The 17,800-nt window shown below is 42.8% G+C and overlaps 3 protein-coding genes across 3 annotated transcripts; 1 reads left to right on the top strand and 2 right to left on the bottom strand.

Moving 5' to 3' along the window:
• Positions 1-9,075: 9,075 nt before the first annotated feature.
• LOC131294468 (probable nucleoporin Nup54) lies at positions 9,076-14,268 on the top strand. Its single transcript, XM_058322519.1, has 4 exons — positions 9,076-9,254; positions 11,236-12,154; positions 13,184-13,574; positions 13,652-14,268. The coding sequence occupies exons 1-4, from the start codon at positions 9,194-9,196 to the stop codon at positions 14,162-14,164; spliced, it is 1,884 nt and encodes a 627-aa protein (XP_058178502.1). The 5' UTR covers positions 9,076-9,193; the 3' UTR covers positions 14,165-14,268.
• Positions 9,435-10,132, bottom strand: LOC131294479 (uncharacterized). Its single transcript, XM_058322529.1, has 3 exons — positions 9,946-10,132; positions 9,733-9,880; positions 9,435-9,656 (listed from the first exon to the last, which is right to left on the bottom strand). Exons 1-3 carry the CDS (start codon positions 10,130-10,132, stop codon positions 9,491-9,493), a joined length of 501 nt encoding a protein of 166 aa, XP_058178512.1. The 3' UTR covers positions 9,435-9,490.
• Positions 14,269-14,349: 81 nt separating the features above from the next.
• Positions 14,350-15,316, bottom strand: LOC131282036 (uncharacterized). The gene is made up of 3 exons (XM_058311418.1): positions 15,243-15,316; positions 14,695-15,161; positions 14,350-14,480 (listed from the first exon to the last, which is right to left on the bottom strand). The coding sequence occupies exons 1-3, from the start codon at positions 15,314-15,316 to the stop codon at positions 14,350-14,352; spliced, it is 672 nt and encodes a 223-aa protein (XP_058167401.1).
• Positions 15,317-17,800: the final 2,484 nt, after the last annotated feature.

The raw sequence follows: 17,800 nt of genomic DNA, 5'->3' as shown, positions 1-17,800 counted from the left end.
ACGTCTACGAGCTAATACCTTCTTTTCTGACACTGGTCAGTGACGTAAGTACGCCATTATCAACCTGATACCCGATGTTTTAATTTCTATCAACTCATTGGATCTGCCCGAGCACGTTTTTTAATTCTTTCATTTTTATTTAAACACAATGAAGCGTGACACGTGTTTTGTCACCCAGATTAATGAGCCCAGCTTATTGAGAACGGACTGTCGTGTTTAACACATTGAATCGTATAATAATCCCCCGATCGCATCAACTAATGCCGGAGACAACAAGACCGAGCGAGCGATACCAAGCAGCGTGCCGTCTTTACCGATCCCCGATCGTCATCAGATATCGTGCGCACGTTCGAGTTGCTGGGTATGGTCAAAAAGAAAATAACAAAATAAACATACAAACGTGGTTTAACACGTTTACAATTGAACAATTTCCTCTCAATACCAACTGAGAAACACTATTCGCATTTCACTCAAAGATATGATCTTTTTTACACTCTTTTTAGTTCAATTACTGTACGCTTATTCTACTTTATGTAATACGATGCGATCGTACAAGATTAAATGAAAAGACCAGGACTTGCCTTCGGGCAGTAGCATTCGCAACAATAAGAGCAACATGAAGATGTAAAGTTTGTGCACATGATCAGTGCCGAAGTCATCATCTGCGACGCGCCTGACAAACTAGCGAACGCTACCCCGAGCACCGGCTGCATGCAACTGCAATTGTGTTGCGCAATTTATTTTTAACCGACTGCACTCGTAAACATGCGCCCGGTCGCACCATCATCGGGAAACCCCCGCAATATCAACTCATCTGCTTTCGTTTTGAAGAACTGCATGCAATTTTAAGGGAATGTGGAAGTATCAGACATCATCTTTAGATTGGTGCCATTGCAAAACAGCATTCAAATGTACATTAATGGTTGTTGTCTAACATTGCCGTCGCAGCTTTAAAGGGCCTCAAATGTTTAAAGCCTACTCGCATATAATTTGCGCGTTTCTACAACAAAATTCTTAAGTTCAGTTATGAAACATTTCCGGTTCCTATTCAGTTGGCATTTTGAAGAAAAGAAAGAAATGAACAACTTTAAACCGGATGATGCATTCGTTTTGGCACGTGCACAATTCTGGCTTAACTTCGTGAGCCGGCGCACGTAGCCCCACCAATGCTAAACCTGAATCAAACACCATTCTAGCTAGGTTGGCGCACGCCAGTTGCATTCTAATCGCTGGACTGGTCTCGTAAATCAACCATCTTAGTCAATAATATAAATAAGACATTAAAAATTACAAAGCAAATAAAATTACGGAGCAAAAGCTTTGTAACATTACAGAACAAGTCTTAAAGGCAATCGACAGGTCGGTGCCGTATGATGGGCATAGCCAATGTCAATCTAAGCGACTTTACATCACTCATCAACGAGACTGATCAGAATACTAAACGTTCATAAGCGTTTTACACCATTCACACTAGCCATGGATATACCAAGGATGTTATGAATGCTCACAGACCGCTCGGTATCACTGATAATAATATGCAGCAAATTTAAACACAATTCACAACGGACGATAAATAGTACCTAAGCTGGATCAGTGAGATAGTAATATCTCTTCAAAAATCCTAGTTCTGTAGTTCGGGCACCCACCCAAACGAACAACAGGGTGTTAAATTTATAAAATAAAATCAAATGAAGTGACATAAACCGGCTCGGAAAACAGTGTCTCAGTCAGGTCGCGCATCGTTGGCCTTGAAAATCGCCGCGTCATCATGAATGGTGCTTGGCATATGAACACGACGTCGCGGCACCTTTAATGACTAAATCACATCGCGAAGAAGACATTCAACGGTTAAGATCTGCATCGGGGGATTCACAGAAACTTTAAAAAATTAGCTTTGCATGTCAAATGGGCCAGTGGCATAACACGAAAAAACCGGATGACAAAAACAAACATTTCAATCAACCAATTTACCATACTTTTTGTTTGTTTGGTGAAAGTTCTTTCCAAAAAAAAATTATGTATAATCTAGCCAGTAACAATTGCCGCCTTGACTTTTATTTTATGATAAATTAATAATCAAAATAAAAGCCGTTTGCACCTGTTTGTTTTTGGGAAGCCAAGAAAAAACCATAACTCAGCATGCAAATCGCGATGATGAATAAGGCCCGAAACCTTATCGATTGTTTTATCGTACGCACCTTTCGACTCAGAACAGAGCGGTGGGAGGCGTCCGTTCACTAACGCGCTGCACCCACGAAAGCCAAGGCCATACGCCGCGACAAGTTCATGGCTCGAGTTTCCCCATTCAAGTAAAGTTTCGTCTAGGCCGCCTACAAACCAACAAACCAACCGAGCTGCCGACTGGCTGAAACTCGCAGGCCAGAGAAAGTTTGCTAGCTATTGAAATTGCAGCACGAAAAGCAAAAAAAAAATTAAAACTTGATGGGGTAGGAAACTAACATCGCCAAGTTTAACGCCACCAAAGGTTTCTGAAGGTCGGTGGAAAGCCTCGTAGATATAGTAGTCGACCTAACGACCGCAAATCAGGCAATCGAAGACAACATTACCTAATGGTAAGAATACTAAATCATTCACTGCCTTTTATTGTACGTAGTTTTATTTACGTATATATATATATATTTATGTCAGTGTCTAGCCGTTCAAAGACTTTTATTTTTTCTCTTCACCATACTGTTTGTCCACCGGAATGCTGTACAGCTGAGCAATCCCCTGATATGCATACACAAATATTAACATTTCTATTACTCGACACCGAGCCACATTCCATATGCCAGCTCTAAGCTTACCAACGTTAACCGTCCCGCAAAGGACACACACAGCCACGCACCGAGAAAGGCATTTTGCGGAGGCAACAAAAATCAATAATCCTGACGTACAGACGACGGGGACCACCCAACTAGGTCCTAACGCCATTTTGTCAACTAAAGGGCACAGTCAGCCAGAGTGAACATGATGCCAATCGCATCAGTAACCCACGCGAATTGTAGTACAATATCATAATCGAATGTAATGTAATAAAAGCAAAGATAAACGAGTATTCCCAGAAAATCTAGTATCTGCGTAATAGAGAAATGTTGTTCAAACGCAAATAAAATGTGTTGTCATCGAAAACAACTGTTATGAACAAATTACATGTTAGATAGTTCTAGAATATAAGATGGAATGACTAACGAGTAATTTCTTCTCACATTGATAGCGTTTATGAGTTTTTAATCATCATAATCATTTTGGCATAAAATAACTACTTACCGCTATTAAGGCCGTGTCCGAATTGAAACAGGATACAAATTTTTGGGTCAACACACGCCAAGACTCAGGGCAATGTTTCGTTTACAATCCAGTCCTGATCCTTTGCGGTTTTGTTAAGGTAAAATTTAAATAATGCTGATTGTGATGTGTTATGAACGTCTTGGATACGTTGCTAGCAGGTTGTCGATCGTGCCACAGAAGAGAGAACTTCTACCAACGGTTCGTATCGAGACTGTAAGAGTAAATACTGAAAGTAGAAATTAAAGAATGAATTAACACATGTTGAAGGTCGAAGGACGTCACAGTTAGGCAGCGATCCAATGACCGAAATGGAGGCAGTGTTGAGTTAGGAAAAGTTTTAAATTTCCAAAAAAATTGTAATAGTATCTAAACAGTACACACATTGACTCACATACATAATGTAATGTTAAGCTTTTCTGTGAACGTTGGAACATACATTTTTTTGCCAAACCGGACCAGATCAAAAATAAATAATTGTACGATCACTCACTTAGCGAGCTCAGGTTTAAGCAAGTGCTAATAGTGCTTACTCACGATGAAGTGAATCATTTTAAAAAGAAGCACCGGAACAAACCGACGCCATGCAGCTCTTGACATTTCAAGTTTGTTAATTTCTTTACAAAACAAATGCACAATACGGTGTGCATTATAAAAACCTTCCAAGCGGAAACCACTCGAGCTGATAAGGCTACAAATCAAATTGGGTTAGTTTTGTTTGCCTGTTGTTTGTGCGCGAAAGATATACCGTGTGGTTCATTTGGAATAAAATACGATATCCTTTTCACTGGCAGCGCAAACGTAATGTGTAAGTACCAGGCACTATGATACTAGACATGTGGTTACACAGCGGACTGTTTAATTCCATCTGATAAGGATTCCACATTGCACAGCTTCATGAAACACACAATTCGCGGAAGATTCATTACTCTTTAAGCAGGGGATTTTTTCGCGTGCTGCCCTCATCAATATCATCAAAGCGAGCAAAAATAAAATAAAACCATCACTGCTCTAGTTGATTCACGGATAGAATGGTACGATGCAGAGGTGTAAACAAAACGACTTTGTGCTAATTCATATTCGGTTCAAATTTGAAACCGACCAGCAAAAGACGATTCAAAGCTATCGAGACGCAATTATTTTTCCCACACAATCCATTTTTATGTTTGTTCTTGCTTTTTTTGTTAAAAACCGGTTTTTTTATTGGTTTCGTTATGTTTTGGAGAAATCAAAAAGCACTTGCGGAATGATCATAAAAGCAAACCGAAAACCTGCCTACTGGGGAATTCCCTGTTTTCTAAAGTTCTATATAACCTGCCTACTGGAGAATTCCCTGTTTTCTATAATTTGATAAACCTAACAATCTAAACAATATTCCCGTAACATGAATGAAAGGTGTACAACAAGAAATCATCATAGGCCATACAGGATATCTTTCAAGGAAAAAGAAATGACCCCAATAAAAAGAAATCTGTAGAGCAATCGAACTGCGGCATCAACAAATCATTCAGAATGATCTACATTTCGGTAGCCTTCAGCCCCATGGGAAACCGGCATCGGGTATATCAGTATCGCTGCCATGGGCTATGTTTCTACCCAAGTGGTTAACTGACTTTCGCTGGCCGTTGGAAATATTCAGCAATCGATTTTATGCTTTTCTCGTATGTTCAGGTATTTCGAAGGGTGAAACCTAGAGGCCAAAAGATTTAGAAAAGTTACCGGGGAAACATTTCTGTCGCTACTATCGTTGGAATAATGGTTGAGCCGTCTTATCTCTTATTCAACTATGAAATCCCGAGGTGATAAAGCAAAACACCATCTCAGGAAATCTTTACCTGGAGTAGTACGTACGTTGTCTTAAATCAAATACACGCACAATTTAAACACCGAAGATAAACGATATTTTTCAACACCGCACTAAAAGAAATTTCTCGGCATACTACGACATGCAATTGAAAGAAATTGCTTACAGCTTGGCATGCTCATGAAACAAGTTCCACCGGATGGCGAGACATAAGAACTGCCAGCGCATCCTTGCGATAGTTAAAATCAAGGTTGATTCGTTTCTTTGTTATTTTTTATTTAGTCTATGTAATCAAATGACTTCGATTTTACCGGCGACCGGAATGCCCGAGATTGTAATGACTGTGTCGCTTCATCCTCCCTTCGCACGCCCGGCCGTATGGTCGTTACTGCAATCAACCCAATCGTTGAAAAGAACCGCCCCGTCACGCTATCACAGGGGCCAGGCCGGGGTCAGTGTCACGGGGGAGAATAGGATCGAAAAAAACAGGCATAAAATAAACGGGACTGTCGCTGGCGCGTGATGCATTCAGAATTAGCTGAATTTATCGCTCATCGTGCTGTGTGATGATGGGAAAAAGGGAATATTTGCCAGTTTCAATTGTTCGGCTTGCTTTAGAAAACTGTGTGCGAAAATAAATCAACAATTTCGGGACCATTCCCGAGCCATTGTTGCCGGAGGTGTGGGGATATTATTGAAAACATTTCTGCAACCATTCTAAGTGACAGGCGAAGAAGACACAGGCACAACAATAACATTTCAGCCACATCAGAACTGCAACATACTCGAAGACACGTACGAGCATTTAAAAGAGATACCCTGCACTACAAACGTACAAAAATTACTAGAACATAACAGCTGTTCGCAGGAAAATTTCATTTCCCACAGGTCAGAGTAATCACTACGTTTTTCCGAATGTTGCGCAATTTTTGACAGTTTGTGATGGGGTGGTAAAAGCCCCCCCCCCCAATTGGCTTGCCGGGATCAACACAAACGTCGCAAACCAATCCAGCGCTCACTGAATATACTGGCGCGATCTAGATAGGCAGGTCGTACAGCAGTGATCATTAAAAATAAACGTTTCCACCACTTGTAGCAATAGCAGCCCTAGAGAAAGTAGTGCGAGACGAGAGCAAGCCAACTCGGGTCACCTATCTCGTGCCGGGTTTTGCATAATCTGTCCTGTGCAGTAGAAGGCAGCTGCACACAAGTTGGTCCATCGTGATGTGGTTCGGCGAAGAGGGCTACCGAGACATTCTTGCGACACACTGAACCGCAGCGATCCACTAAGCAGCGGACTTGGTACGTTGCCCCTTTGCAACGCCGTTCACTTTCTTGCGTTTGGCAAATCGCACGGTTCACCACCGAAGTAGCAATATCTTTCGTCCATCTTTTTACAACTTCGCTCGCCACGTCCAACCAGTACTACTCTGCACAACACGCACGAGCACTAACATTCACGAACACAAACGCCAACTGTACCGGAGGAGCAATTCACCGCAGATCTATCGAGCAAAACACTGGCCCCGATTGCGCAACGGGTCAGGCTACACTTCCGGAGCACATTCGTTCGAGTAAACACACAATCTATCAAGTGCAAGGAACAAGCATCAAAGTTTCACTGTTTTGGCAACTCCGTTCTTCGTTGTGCAAGTTTCCGTATGTACAGATACGTTTGCAGCCGCAACTTAGGCCTATGTTTTTATTGCGCTTTCCATTTGCCTCGAACGTAAACCCACCGGATCGGCGATGATGATGCGTGGATCCTACAAGAAAAGAAAAAACAGCTCCATCTCCGCTACGTTTGCGTATGAGGGGAGAATTTCGGGAAAACTTTATGACAGGGTAAAGGTACCTGGCGATTAGCCGAAACTACGAGCTACACGCAGTCGTCCAATCCGGCTACAAACTGCTTGCCCGCTGTTTCGGGAGAAGGTAGCCCTGGCACGGTTGCTGGATACTCGAACGCAATCCGCTAGATCCGCCACTGATTACTGCCTGGTGATCTTTTTCCTTTACCAAACGTGTGTTATCACGTAATACAACGACAGTATTTTTCCTCCCTCTTGCCTCTTTACTTTACCAAAGGCAAAATGCTCGAATGTCACGAGGAACTTTGTTGAGGACAAGATATATTCAGTATTTAATCATCTTGGTTGAGGATGAAGAGCGGGTTCAACTGACAAACGTCAAATAATTGCGCGCCACTTCGTTTATACTAGTGCGCTGAGAGGTTTGATGCTCCGTGCGAATTAGGAACATCATACATTTTATTCGATTGATGGAATTTGAGATGCAACATTTGAAATAAAAAAGCAGTTTTTGATTTATTTGAAACCTTTCTATGATCTTAAATTTGTTATCACTAAATTTTCTTACGTAAAGGTGCTCCAAATAAGGTGTACTATTTTCACCGGAAAGTAGGGTTGTATCAAACGTTAAAAGAGAAAGGCAACTAGTGGTGGGACAATCAATCAACACAAGGATTTGAATCGAACGATTAAAGATTGTGAGATCCGGATCCTTCTTCTTCTTCTTCTTCTTCTTCTTCTTCTTCTTCTTCTTCGGCAAGGTTTTACTCCAATACGGCTATCGAATCCAGCTTCCTGGATTCCTGGCTACTAAGTCCAGATTTTCTGTGCTTATTCTGATTTTCTGTGTGCGTCACATTTTGACTGCGACCATGCGGCCAGGAGAACTACTAACCAACCACCAAGCTAGTGCACAGTCAAATTGTGGCTACTCCCCGCTAGGCAGCTCGAAATATCGTCCTAAAAACGTCCTACTTTTTTGTATGGACATGAAACAAATATAGAACGTTTTTCGAGCAATCGTTCTGCTTCATCCTACTTACCATACAAAACTGCTCGATGTTTGTGTCACGTAGGACGTTTTTTAAGACGATTTGCTTAAAATCGCCTAGCGGGACACCCGCCGTCACGGAAGGAATATTTCCTTCCGTTTTTCAGATCACGCGAACTCGTAGTCCGCTTGATTACTAAAACAGCACGAGATGTGCGGCAGCTAGGATTTATCTGACTTGGACTCAATCTATGTCCAATTCATTCTATCCACCGTTTGATGTAAGTACAGTTGGTCCCCGCAGTACGCTATACTCGATATACGCGAATTCCCAATACGCGATTTTTTACAACTGACAGTTTATAGCCTTGCTTGAGTTCTGATTAGTCAATTTTACTTTGTTTTGGTAGAATGAAGTTTTTAATTCGGTTCCAGTTCGGTAGTGCATCAGAGCGGATGTTAGCAGTGCACAAGTTTTCCTGAAGTTAGGGTTAGCTGAAAAGTAGGGTTAGCTTAGGGCACGACCGCGTGGTCACGCCGAGCTGGAGCTCAGGTCAGACAAATCCTAGCTGCCGCACATCTCGAGCTGTTTGAGTCAATCAAGCGGACCACGAGGTTTTTGTGTCCTGACAACGGAAGGAATTATCCCTCCCGTGGACGGCGGGTGGACATATGGCTTTTATAGCCGGTCCTAAGGGACGAGCCCCTTTATAGAAGTTCGGGTAGCGTCGGTACGCCTCTGATTACGAGTAAGGGAACAAACGTTCGACTTAGCGTAGGAGGATATACCCCGACTCGCATAGCGAAAGAAGAAGAAGAAGAAGTTTTTAACATGCACTTTTTAACAGAGAAATAATGATACAGTAGAAGAAATGCAATACTTATTAGTGATTTGGATAGAAGATATGTTAAATAAGCGGTTCCCTCTCAGTGTCAACTCTTCAATATGAGGTATAAACGATATGGCAGAGGAAATCCGCAATACGCGAAAATTCGATATACGCTATTGCGTTCGGTGTGAAAGATTCGCGTACTGCGGGGACCAACAAATCCCAGACAAATCAAATCTGAATCAAATCTTTAAAATCCGTCAAATGGGATTCGAATCTTTAGAATCCGTCTAGTGATCGAATCTTCGAATCTTCCGAATTCCGATTCTGCTAGCACTATTCGGCAGACGTATTCTGTTGCGCGCTTGTTCTGTGTGCTAATCAAATTATAGTGATCGATTGAATGGTATTTCTGTGTGTTAAGTAAATCAATTAATATCGGCCTTGCTGTACTAATCGGCCACAGAGCATGTCGTCGTTTAATTTCGGAAATACGTCCGCCCTGGGCTCAACGAGCACACCGGCCAAGCGTAAGTGATCAAAGCATTTCCTTCACAGGTTATGTTTACAAACATTCGACGGTGCTTGGGATAATCGAGTATAGTCTTTATTTATCATTTTACACATTAGTATACAAATGTTCTTTTCGAATTTACAATAACAAGTCTTAGATCGAAAAAATATTCAGAAACCGTTTCCAAAAGCGATGATTTGTAAAGAGTGGCATCAGAAAATCGTTCCACCTTCGAGCCACAAATCCGTCGGTTTACCGCAGCAACGTTTGTCCAGGATTGTCTTCCGTGGCCGCTGCCGCCTCCCGTTCCTTCGATATGTTACGCGAGTACCGACGAGTAGATCGTTGTGTGCTGCTGCTTCTCCGACGCGTGGTTTCAATCGCTTCCTGTGGACCTTCGATGTTCTGGAACCCTTTCCTAGGGCCAAAAGAAAAGAGCCGTTTCATAGTTGACGATGTTCAACTAATAGCGAGCATTAATCCATTCTCCTTACCTCTTGTAGCACATATAACCGAAGATCGCGAGGATGACTAATATGAAAACCGACGTAATTGTCACCGTAATGTAGATGTAGAACATCTGTATTTTGTCCGACAGCATATCCATACCGGAACTGGATTTGCTCTGCCACATATCGGGCACTGGAAGAGAAGAGAAACGATTCAGATCGCTGCAACGGTACTGAGCGCACTGAACACTTGCGCACCGATATAGTTGCCATTCTCATCCGTAACGCCTAATTCCGGATTCGATGCCATAGTTGTTGTGGTGCTTGTAGTGATGGTTGTCGTTGTGCTTTGCTGATAGTACAACGCAGGGGATCGTGTCGGCGGCCCAGGGAATATTATCTGTCCTTTGTCACTTAGAAACCGGTGTCCGGATTTGATGTACATACTTTTCCGTTCGTCTCTCTTTTCACCTCAGCACCAACAGTAGCATTGCATCACATAGGATTTATGTGAAATGTTTAAGTTACACTTTCAACTGAGCACAGGGGAACTGAACAGAATTACGAAACAAGATTTAAACTATAATACCATGTATTGCAACGAATAGTCCCTTCGTGGAAGAGAAGCTCGCTACACAACAGGCGGGAATCTGAAGCTCGCGAACGCGGGTGGAAGAGAGAGTGACACTTATTAGAAAGCACTAGAGAAACTGAATGTTTCCGCTTCCAAACACTATCACCGACTGATGCACCTCCAGGCCAGGCTCGTCAGACGGGACATTCGTTCAAGTACGAACAATCAAGACGCAGTCCAAACGGGTACGGGTGCGGTCCCGGAGTACTCGGGAAAGACATTCTGAGGACATGTGCTGTTTCACAAGCATGCTTATGCCGTGTTTGCGGCAAACGACTTGCAATCCAATTAGGATACAGCGTATGTAAATATGAAGGGGGAGTTTGACCGATTTTTCTAACCCGAGGGGTGCTCCTTGGCTCTGTCTCTCTCCTTGAGAGCAAAAGAGGCGTAGATCGCATGTAATAAAACACTTTCTGGGACGCTTATCCACCCTCAACAAAGGTGCCGAGACGAATCCCATCCGGTCTATCTACTCCATGGGTGCTTAATTTGTTGCGTTTTACTATATAATTGCTTGAGTATTACGTGTAATGCATTTCCCACCAATTTTAAGTTCATGTAGAAACAGCGTGGAAGAATTCTTCGAATGCGGATAATTTGTACGAAACTGAACCAGCAGACAAAAACAAAAACAATGGAGAGGTCCTGTTTCTAATACAAATAAAGCTATGATTTTTATTTTGTATCAAACACGAGTTTTCCACTTACGGAAAGAGAAGGGTTGCACATGTTGAAACCGCATGACTTCAATCATGGGAGCCTCATGGGAGCCATCCAATAGTTTTTTTTTTCCGATAGTCCACCAGCGGCTCACGTGTCCAGCAAAGTAAATGTGTGCTTAATTGAACGTAGAAACATTGATTTTAATCCTATTCACGTGTCTTCATTTATGTCTGCCTTTTTATTTCCAGCCACCGGTTTTGGTAATTTCTCTTTCGGAGGCCAAACGTCGACACCGGCCTTCGGAGCAACAGCAGCAACCGGCACCGCACCAGCGTTTGGCACGGGCACGGGAACATCCGCCTTTGGTGCAACGACTGCTCCCGCTTTTGGCGCAGCTGCAGGAACACAGCCCACCAGTACTGGGGCATTCGGTTCGTTAGGTTTCGGCGCTGGCACTGTCGGCGGAACGACCACCGGGTTCGGTGCTACCCCAGCCAGTACGGCGCCAACGTTCGGATTTGGTACAAACACGGCCACTCCTGCGTTCGGTGGTTTCGGTGCCACGGCCACCACCTCCACCGCTGGCACTGGTTTTGGTGCGTTCGGTGTCAACACGGCCACCATTTCCAGTGCTCAGCCATTCGGTGGGTTCGGTTCTACCTTCGGTACATCCGCACCAACCACTTCTGCGCCATCATTTTTTGGTGGGCTCGGTGCAACACAAACGAGTACGGCACCCGCATTCGGAGGTTTCGGTACTGGTAGCACCTTTGGGACCGGTACTAATGCATTCGGCCAACAGGGCCAGACGGGCGGTTTAGCATTTGGCCAATCAGCCTTTGGCCAACCACAGCAACAGCAGCAACAGCTCCAACAGCAGCAACAACTTACTCCGGCCCTTTCACCCGAGGAAACTTTCGTTCAATCGGTATTCAATGTGTCCATCTTCGGTGACGAACGGGACACGGTGATCGCGAAATGGAACTACCTTCAGGCGATGCTTGGAACGGGCAAATCTTTCTACTCGCAGAACGCACCCCCGGTGGATATAACACCTACGAACTTCCTGTGCCGCTTCAAGACGATGGGCTACAGTAAGCTTCCCGGCAAAGAAAACAAGGCCGGACTAGTCGGACTGACCATCAATAAAACGGTGGATCAAATTAAGTAAGTTTCTTTTGGGAGGATTTAGATGGTGTTTCCGTGGATAAATGAACCTTTAACAGCATTTTAAATATTAACATGTTAACGTAGTTGTCAAAAGTAGTATACTTTTTTATCATTTTTTACAATAATCCAAGAGAATTAGTTTCTTATTTCTCTGTATGTCATTGATAATTTCAATTCGTGTTTTTATTTTATCAAATCGAAATTCCTTAATTTTATAAAATTTTAACTTTCAAGATCATCAATTTTTTTTTTCGTGTAATACATTTTCACATGTACAAAAATTACAGTAAAATCTAGCGTTGTTGCATATTATTGAGAATGTTGTAAATCAATTATGAATGAATGAATGAATGATGATGAGTCCCACCTCTTACCCCAACACAGGTTTGAGAATGGCGGAGTTATCATAAGATATTTGTTTCAAACTTTAAAGCCAATCACGAAGTGGTGGGATCAAAGTGACCCTTCACGAAAAAGACCAGTCAGCTCTCTTTTCCTTGCGTACAGCGGTTAGCACAACTTCCAAAAGAAAGAAATCGTGGAACCACTCTCCGGAGTGCGCGACCAAAAAATGCTCTCTCCTATTCGTGTAGCCGGTATCTCCCTTGTCCAACATATGGAGGGGAGTTACCACTTTCCAGGATTGGCAAATTAAGCAAACCTTATCCGTGAGACAATTGAACGCGTCGAAAAAAACATCAATGGATGAATTAGAGGCGCCTGATTGCCCAAGAGCGACTGATGCAGTTCCTACAGAAAGATCAACTTCAAATTTCCACTTTTACGCGCGCGTGTCTCAAAGATATGTTAATATTATTGTATTGTCGATTGCCTAATATATCAAACTAATTTGATTTAAAAACCCTGTACGGAAAGATAAACTTGAATGAATAAGAAGGAAGGAATTAATTTCAAAAATTCACTATTAAACGTATTCCCAAGTACCTGTTTTTCGAAATAAAATAAGACATTTAAAAATGGAACAAACTATAAAGTGAGACATTCTATGACTCTTTTATATTCTAGAGAACAACAGCAGCAGTTCATCGTTAGCATGAATCAAGTCCTGGGCAATAAACCGAACATCACGATCGTGGTGGACAACGTCAAATCCATCAGCGACTCGAAGGTGCAGGTAGTGATGTACGTCGAAGAAAAATCGACCATTTCTAACGAAACGAAGCGCGTACTAGCAACTGAATTGGCAAGCTACCTAAATCAACCGATGCCCAAACAACAGCTTGCTTCGCTGGGCATCGAGTCGGTGCTGGCGCTAGTACTCCCGGAAGATGATCAGCTGAAGGAGTATCTCGATAATCCACCAAAAGGCATCGATCCCCGCATGTGGGAGCAGGCGAAGATGGACAATCCCGATCCGAAGCGTTTCATTCCGGTACCGATGATAGGGTTTCAGGATGTAGGTTCTGCGAGCTATACATTTCGGCGTGGAGGAGTTTAATGAATTGATTTATTTTATTTTACGGAACATTGCAGTTAAAATGGCGAATCAAGTGTCAGGAAAATGAGACTGAAATTCACGCGTCATATCTGGCAAAGGTGGAGAAAGAGATTGCTGAGCTAAAGCAGCGGCATATGAACACGACGGCCAAAATTGCCGAGCACCGCCGGAACCTGGCCGAACTGAGCCATCGGATACTTCGGGTCATCGTAAAGCAGGAAAGCACGCGCACGATGGGGCTCGTGTTGTCTCCCGAGGAGGAAATGATTCGTTCAAAGCTGGAGAATATGCACGCCCTCGTGTCAACCCCGACGCAGTTCCGGGGCCGGCTGAGCGAGCTACTATCGCAAATGCGCATGCAGCGCAACCAGTGGGCCCACGGGAACTTCTTGAACGAGTACACACTCGACAAGGACGCGACGCAAGAGATGCAATCGTTCCTTACCATGCAGCAGAAAGCGGTCGCTTTTCTAATCGATACCATCAACAAAGACATGAAGAACCTAAAGATCATCAGCGAAGGTATGACGCAGCTGGTGCAGGGTTAATCCGGCCGGTTTGGAAACAGTTGTTTTTGCTCCAGCATATCTTGCACTGCTCATCCTTTATTTCATAATAAATTTATAAATTTATCGGATAACTGACAAACCTTAAAAAAACATATTTTATTTTTTAAATTTTATTCTGTGGAGTTGGGCGGCACACACAAAAATCAAGCGTTTTTCGCATAAATCTATCCGAGAATAATATTGTTGTATGGCTGACAGTCGACAATCCGGTGTCCTGGCATTGTATATCGGGGAGAAATATAGTACGTCGTCCTTTCCATCGATACGAAACGATTCTGTGGCCAACCGTACATTCCTGGAAACAATGGAAATTGAAAGCAGGTTTGGATGGCATTTGCAAACATGGATGGTGGATGAGTTCGGTTATTTAATGAAGAGGACGTGTTGAAGAAAATACGCTTCAACGGATTAATTTTCAACTTAGTTTAAACGGGCTAGGAAAAATTCCATCCCGAACATCTTCCACATTTAAAGGAAAATTGCTTCCTCCCTCCTCATCGAAAAAATACCTGAACTGAGCGGTGGCACCTTCGGTATGTAGCTACTAACGGTTTTCTCCTTTCCGTCGGCCCCGGAATGTGTGCTTCCACTTGTGCCACTCGCTTCGCGCTTGTACCCTTCCACTACCTTCCGCTGCCGCTCAAGCTCCTCCTCCTCTTCCTCCTCGTCGTCCGTCTTTTCGTAGGTATTTTTCGGCTTCTGCAAACACTTCAGGGCATGCGTGTTGGTACGCTTCCGACCACAGCGGCACGTTTCGAGCAGCGTTTTGAACATCTGGCGCGACACGAAGAACGAATCCCCGTGGCCATCGTACTCTCGCAGGTTGATGTTTTGGTGGCGGTCCTTTTGGAGCTCCCGCAGCTTCTGATTGTTGCGCTTCAGGTCGTAGAACTCGGTCGTTTCCGGTTGCGTTATGTAGCCCCACTTTTTCCGATACTCCCGGCGGCCCTTGCTTTCCAGTTCTATTTGTTCGCGGCTGTGGCATACGGAACAGAAATATCAACCCGATTAGAAAGATGATCAGGGAAAATGAATTGCTGTGGGGGCAGTATCTTACATTTTTCCATCCCGCACGATCGGTTCCAGTGGTGGATGTAAAATGCGTAGCTCCCTACGCACTGGTTCAGTCATTTTTTGTTTGCTCTTTGCGTGCGAACTTATTAGATACGATGATCAAACTACGTGACATTCGTTGTTGACTATCCGGTATGAAGCAAACGGAACTATTTATTTGCTACATGCTGCTTTTCCATAGAAACGCGTGTTTACCCTTTAGGGAATTTACGCACGCCCGTAAGGTTGCTAGGCGTCACTCTTTGAAATAACGAAATGAGATGTAGATTTCGGCTATGAACATTTTGAAACAATAGGTGGAATCGCATACGAATTTGTTTAATTTTTAACCATGGCTTAAATTAAGCGATGGTCTATTTTAGCCGCTCGAATTTGGTATCGCGTACTGTGTCAATTGACCATGGTTAAATGTTAAACCATTGGATGCAATTTTGATACAAAGCCTACTTTGCGCTTTGATTACCAACAATTTAAAATGTTATTCTGAACGTTTTCAAATCAATTTTTAATAAAAAAAACAACTTCTTTGTTTTTCTTTATTGTTTAAAATTTCACTAGTTGTTTTCTTGGCATTGGTACATTTTCATTAACTACAAATGAAAAAATAACAACACGATATGGAAAACACAAACCTGTGAAATCTTTTACCTTGTGTAATTCGAATAAACATTGGCCATTCTGCCATTTGCTTCGGTTTGTGTACAAGTAGTGGGAAATTTTACAACGGGAATTAATGCAAAATAAATCTTCTGCCACTAATTCATGCCACAGAAAATATTCTAGTGGATTTCCATATCGTAGAAAATTATATCGACTGATTCGTATCGAAGCAAGGCATTTGGCTCAACTGGAAACTGCATTCAAATTATAAGAAAATGCTAAAATATATAACGTACATTTCTCTCAATTTTCCGTTTCCTCTTTTTTTTAGAAAAATTAAATGAAATACGCCATTTTTTGCCTTCGTTCATACAACCGGATATGGTTCGGTTCGCTGAAGACTGGGAATACCCTATTTGGTTTAGCCCCATAATCCAACCAACTCTGTTTAAAAAACAAACTCACGTGCTTTCGATTAGCTAATAAATATGAAAAAGATGCACGTTGACTAGTCCTATCCATAGTAACTTAGGTGTTTAATTGCCGAATGTTCTTTAAACACTCGTTTGCCCATCGGCTACATAACCGGTATTTATTTGTGTTTTTACTTTTTTATTAAACCTTTTTCATCCATTCTAATGTTAAAAATGTATATTGTTGTGCCTAGTTTCACAAAAATATTGACTTCCCTATTGATATTTTACAATAAAATATCTTGCGCGGAAGATTTGTTTATTAAACAACTACCCCAGACACATCATATAATAAACCATCGTCAACGCTGAAGTCAGAGCGTATGCGATGCCAGAAACCATGGTTTATTATACTGCTCGAAACTTTTACCCGCAGAACCCTAGGGTGCGTGACAATCGTTTGTTTAGTTTTAAACCATGGTTTAATTTGACACAAATGAATGACAAATGAACGCGGTTCATCCAAAATGAACGCTAGACGGCAGATTAAACCATGGTTAAATAAACAAATCCGTATGCGATTCCACCTAATATTCTAAAAGAAATCGAAAAGAATCGAACATGCAACTCCCAGTCGAAGGATTGTTGCAGCGCTTTATAGACCTGCGGTCAAACAACCTCGAGGAAAAGAAATAAAAGTTATAAACTAAACCCAACTCAAAATTATTTTGCAGTTCCTTTATTACAATGAAATTGTTTACGGGTAACAAAAACATCTTCTGTGCAGCGGTTTAAATGTTTATTTAATTTGAATATTTATAAACACATCAGCTCATTTACATTTACATTTACATTGTTTACATTTACATGGTTACATTACAAAATGATTACATTTTATCAAACAATTGGTCAATACAATAATAAATCTAACTACATCTAACTACAAAAAAATAAAATAAGTAATCCTGCCAAACACCGATCCGTTGCAGGCGGCGTCATCCTTCTTTGATTTTTTTTCCTTTGGAGCGTCGATTTCGGTATCCTTTTCTTCCTCCAGGTAATCGTCATCTTCGTAAAACATTTCCGCCTCTTCTTCTTCGATGTCCCCTAGCGAAGGTTGCCAGCCCTGGAAATGAGTTAAAACATCTTTTAATACATGTAAGATTTTATTTTTTCTCTTACTTACCAATACATCTTTTTTTACCCTCGGGTAGCAGAAGCCCACATCTGTAACGTCGTCGTCCGGAACGTCGTCGTCCGGAACGTCGTCGTCCGGGACATCGGCGTCCGGGACATCGGCGTCCGGAACGTCGTCGTCCGGGACATCGGCGTCCGGAACGTCGGCGTCCGGGACATCGGCGTCCGGAACGTCGGCATCCGGGACATCGGCGTCCGGAACGTCGGCATCCGGGACATCGGCGTCCGGGACATCGGCGTCTGGGACATCGGCGTCCGGGACATCGGCGTCCGGGACATCGGCGTCCGGGACATCGGCGTCCGGGACATCGGCGTCCGGGACATCGGCGTC

The sequence above is a fragment of the Anopheles ziemanni genome, chromosome 2, assembly GCF_943734765.1.
Source record: "Anopheles ziemanni chromosome 2, idAnoZiCoDA_A2_x.2, whole genome shotgun sequence".
Taxonomy (NCBI): domain Eukaryota; kingdom Metazoa; phylum Arthropoda; class Insecta; order Diptera; family Culicidae; genus Anopheles; species Anopheles ziemanni.
Note: the sequence above shows the minus strand (reverse complement) of the source record. Positions and strands in the feature narration are given on the sequence as shown.